Source organism: Macrosteles quadrilineatus, unplaced genomic scaffold (assembly GCF_028750875.1).
Source record: "Macrosteles quadrilineatus isolate MER2022 unplaced genomic scaffold, UCM_ALF_1.0 Scaffold_475__1_contigs__length_61112, whole genome shotgun sequence".
Classification (NCBI taxonomy): domain Eukaryota; kingdom Metazoa; phylum Arthropoda; class Insecta; order Hemiptera; family Cicadellidae; genus Macrosteles; species Macrosteles quadrilineatus.
In genome coordinates, this window is record NW_026543068.1 from 1 (window position 1) to 5276 (window position 5276).

The 5276-nt window shown below is 29.8% G+C and overlaps 1 protein-coding gene across 1 annotated transcript; it reads right to left on the bottom strand.

Annotated features, from left to right (window-relative positions):
* Positions 1-822: 822 nt before the first annotated feature.
* Positions 823-5276, bottom strand: LOC128982535 (uncharacterized). The gene is made up of 5 exons (XM_054401490.1): positions 5262-5276; positions 4662-4722; positions 3701-3786; positions 1812-1941; positions 823-1101 (listed from the first exon to the last, which is right to left on the bottom strand). The coding sequence occupies exons 1-5, from the start codon at positions 5274-5276 to the stop codon at positions 1028-1030; spliced, it is 366 nt and encodes a 121-aa protein (XP_054257465.1). The 3' UTR covers positions 823-1027.

Here is a 5276-nt window from a genome sequence, read left to right on the forward strand (position 1 = left end):
CGCTCCATGTCACTCCCCCACCAAGGCAAAACAATTCTTGAAAATTTGGTTCTCGTTCTAAGTTATGCATTTGAAAATGTATATAGATTTTCATAAAAACACTGTAACATGAAACATAAAATAAAATTAAACTAAATATATAAATCACTACGACTACGATACGAAGAATATTGTTTATATTTCTATATCAACTAATAATATCCAAGAACTTTCTCATTAAACATACTAAATTTTCCTTTATTAAAAATAATTATCTAATTAATTAATATATACCTTCATGAATTATATTTCCTCAATTTACATTTTTAAATTACATACAAATCACCTGTACATCCACTACTGAACCGATATGCCCTCCACAGGAGTCGTACCAACTACTGCAAGGCGAATTTCCGTCAAGGAAATTGCAAGGCGTAATTTCTGGCGTACAAGGCTTAATTTGATCATAAATAAAAAAAAACACACACTTTACTTTATACAAAACAAGCTGCTGTGATAAAAGACTAAACGAATCGATTGTGCATATAACTATAAGTTGATTACTACAGTTATAAGTTTTATCTTTATTATTATTATTATTTCTGAAAATAATTCATACAAAAAAAAATTATAAACATATATATATTAGAAATGTTTCCTAAAAGTGTGTATTAGACACCGAGGGTCTATTCTTATCACCCAAATGTATGAAATTTGTATGTTTGAACTGGGTTATTTTAGTTAACAATAAAACCTTTAACCGATAACAATTGCTGAGGCTTTAATGTGGTTTTCATTTTACATACATCTATAAATGTACAAAAAAACGTAATTCCTGGAAGATGAGACATTTTAAACACTTAAAGGTGGAATATTACCACTTAACAAAAACTTTATTAATACTCTGATTCAGTGTAGAAAGGAAAACATTTGATTTATTAGGTCTCAATAAGTTGTGGATTTTATATTGTAGGTCATAATTGTAGAGGATGATCAATATGCAACCAAATATCTCAAAACCATCCATAGTATAGGCCTACAGATAAGGTCACGGTTCAGCTTCGTGTTCTTCCATTTCCTTGTAGAAGCTGTAGACCACGACAACCACATATATACTTGTAACTGAAATCAAATTTGAACAACATTGTTAGCAATACACACAATTCAAAACCTAGAGTATTCTGTTCACATTCAAGGTAAGCTAAGTAAAGGTTTGAAGTATAATTCAATTAGCTAAACAAAAGATGCAATAAGCAATTTAGACACTTCGTTATTTCTAAAGCCTTTAGATTATCAGCCATAATATATATATATATGGATTACCATTATTAGGTTAACATTATTAACCTCATTTTAGTTATTTAAAGCTTGGGGAAGTATTCAACAAAATCTTTAAAACTGGTTAGGCTAGCCTTATAGACCGAAAATACTCCAAAGATTTTTTTGTATAAATCCACAAACAAAATTTGAAGGGCAAATCCTTAATCAAAAGGCTTAATATTTCAAAATAAGGGTATTTTAAAAACAATATTGAAGGCAGAGATTATTGGAGAATTAATTACGATTGTTCATGAATCTGTGTCCCGAAAATCTTTATCTTTGAACAAAGCATGATTTTTTATATTCATAAACGTTAACATTTTTTTCTAAATCTTTCACGCAACATCCTAAATCAAACACCTGATACAATTTCAAAACCTTATAACATTTTCCCTTTACATTTTCCTAAATGTTGAGTAGCTTTTAAGATGAAAAATATATGATCGATATGTATGCCTATGATACTATCTATCGATACTGAATGAAAGGGATATTTTTTTATTGATACTCACATATTTCACTACACAAGATAATACGAAAGCTGAAGGATGCGTAGAAGAGCAGAACAATCAACATGATAATTTTACTGGCAATCAATGTTGCATGTAGAAAGACGTAAAAGTGTACGGTTGTTCTGTCGTACTGGAAATATTTCAGATGTATTAAAATAATATTTATGCAAACACTTTAACCCAGGTAAAAAATTTGGTTTGTACTTCATAAATTCGTGTAACTTCATATTTATACTGTAAGTTTTCTTGTTAAATAATTTCATACGTCTAACGGGGTCAAAAATAAATATAAGAACATTTATATGATGCAATGAATGTAACAATAAATACAGGGTGTTCAAAAAAGGTGGGGACATATTTTACGTAGTGATTCCTTGGGTCAAAATAAAGAGAAAATCAAGAACAACAATTTTTTCCAAAATCGCTTTGTTAACCAGATTTCTGCCATTTTATATTTTTTACATAAACATTTTTATTTTGGAATTTTTTCAACCGATCTTTATGAAACTTGGTATTTATGTTAAGGTAGAAGAGACCCTTGTTAGGAATAGAATTTATCTTGATTCGACTTAAAATTTAAAAATGGCCATTTTAATTTTTTAAACTTAAATTACAAAAAATGGCTAAGTTTATGAAAAAATTTCAAGAATACTTTTATAAATTATATTGGAGATATTGGCAATTAATAATGAAATGTATAATTAAATTTACATAAATAAAAAAAAAATTATTTATTGGCCTTGTTGAACTTGTAAATTAAATTATACATTTCATTAAGAATACTTTTATTTAGCATTTTTAATTCACAATCAAACGATCTCAAGTTCAAGAAGATCGAATAAGAAATAGCTGAAATATTAGAATTTTTAGTTGTAAAATGGGGCAAAACTGACTAGCTTAGCCTTTTTCTACCCCATTTTACAACTAAAAATCGTAATATTTTAGCTATTTCTTCTTCGATCTTCTTAAAATTGGTATCGTTTGATAGGGAATTAAATATTCTAAATAAAAGTATCATTGAAACCTTTTTATAACACCAGCCATTTTTCAGTAATTAAAGTTTAAAAAATTTAAATGGCCACCATTTTAAATTTTAAGTCCAATAAAGATGAATTTTTCCTAACCAAACTTGGAGAGTCGTAGATATAACACCCTGTTTCGTCACTACCTACAATTTTGTACAATTAATCAAACAACTATGGATATGCATCGCCCATTTCTCGACGTACTCGCTCAATAATGTTTACGTCCAATAATGTTTACGTCCAATAATGTTTACGTCCAATAATGTTTACGTCCAATAATGTTTACGTCCAATAATGTTTACGTCCAATAATGTTTACGTCCAATAATGTTTACGTCATTGACTGATGTTGAAGGACGTCCACGACTAGGGACATCGTCAATGCTTTCACGGCCTTCACGAAACCGTTTGTGCCACTCATAAACTCGACTTTTCTTCATCGCCTCTTCAACAATAAAGCATGAATTAACAATTCAATAGTTTCACTAGGTGGTTTTTCTTTTAGGTGAAGCACAGAACTTAATGTTCTCACACTGTTAATGAAATGTCATCTTTCAATGCAGGTACAACGTAGACTTGCAGGCACACGAAAAGTGCTTACGGCTCGTCACCTGTACATCCACTACCGAACCGATACGCCCTCCACAGGAGTCGTATCAACTACTGCAAGGCGAATTTCCCGCTGGCGATCGCACTAAATGTCTACAGAAATTTATTCCAAAATTTTGTTTACTGTGATATGTAAAAACGCAAGCAGTGTATTTTTCGAGAGTCCACATTAGGTGGTACTGCAGGTGAGCAGCAGAACTAACGAAAACAGGTATTGAGTAACAAATGACAAATGAGTAACTAAGACATTTCTTACCGTATACACGCCATATAGTAGTCCTATGGCCACAAATACTTTCAAGCACCCAAAGATAATGCTGCACCAGGTATCATCGGCGGTTGCTGAAAATTTAGAATGAGTCAAATGTAATAAATATTTAGTAAAATGACCTATCTAATTGTTAGCTTAGTTATAAACTCAACGTTCTTGTAAATATCATTATTTATTACAAGTTTTGCCTTTATATTGTATAATATGAATAAATAAATAAATAAATAAATAAATAAATAAATAAATAAATAAATAAATAAATAAATAAATAAATAAATAAATAAATAAATAAATAAATAAATAAATAAATAAAACACGTTAAAATTAGCATAAATATAAAGTTATTTACAACCCCAAACGAAGGCTACGAAGGTTCATAACATCAAAACTGTTATAAATGCACTAATTATATGTTTTATTAAATAAGGTGAAATCACTTCAAGAGCGATACAGTTTACGCAAACGGCTGTAACAGAATTTATTAAACTATTTGTCGTCTAACTAAAGAATTTTAACTTCAAAGAAAAATGTACACATGATGTCATCGAATCATGCAGATTATGCTATACGATATCATTGACTATTGGATACAGAAGAAGATATCCCATTCATATGGATCAGCTGTCGCCAATTTTTTACTAAAAAAGAATGTAGTTGTGTGAGCCATTCACAGATTGCGCTAGTGTCTACAAATCTAATTTGTACCTTATTTTTTGTTACTGACATAGTTGCTGGGTCACAACAGTTGCTATAGCTCATAATAAGTCATTCCATCAGTTTTACTTGGTAAAAACCATCATGTAATCGGCAGAAGTCAGTGTTGTATTAATAGTCAAAGACGATATCAAGAATAGTTCGCACAACACGTAAGTTGAAACGTTATGTGTTATGGTGACAAAAGTTAAGTAGTGGTACATATTTTAAATATATCAATAAAATTACTCACAATCTCTTACACACCCTGGTTCTGCTGTTAACTGATCATTTAGGTTAACAATTGCAATCACCTGAAAACGTTTAAATGTAAGTTTTACGACAATAATGTAATAATGTAATCATGCACAATAGTAACATTAATAAGTTACGTATTCTATTGATTGACATTATAATACATTAAAATCATTATTATAAAATAAGGCAGCCCTAAAGTTAATATCTTCACGATAGTAAATGGTAGCTAATAACAACTACTCGTATAATTGCTAAATTCCAACGAAATAATGCCAAAACCGTTATCCTTGTTGCTTTTCTTGCAATAAAACTTAAATCTTGAGGTAATTGTAACTTAACTAGTATTTTTTTACAAATTGAACGTGCATACTTTTGAGAGTAAAAAAAAACACCTGTTTATACCAACTGCACATAAAATAAACGACCCTGAAAGTAAAGTTGTCAAACGTCATCCTGTATTTGCTTTCCAAGAATAATCCCACACCAGACAATCCTGTTTTTTACAACTGAGGGTAAACTGTGAGTTAATTTAGGCACGTTTTTTCGTAAAGAAACATATTCAATGTCATAAAAAAAAATCATTTATTTACTTTACCAGTGAGGTAAACAT

Excerpts from the sequence above, each read along its gene's own strand:
- LOC128982535 (XM_054401490.1), bottom strand. Across the intron at positions 3,787-4,661 it reads ACCAGGGTGTGTAAGAGATT|CAACCGCCGATGATACCTGG; the intron begins GTGAGTAATTTT and ends CTAAATTTTCAG. Across the intron at positions 1,102-1,811 it reads TATCTTGTGTAGTGAAATAT|TTACAAGTATATATGTGGTT; the intron begins GTGAGTATCAAT and ends ATTTGATTTCAG.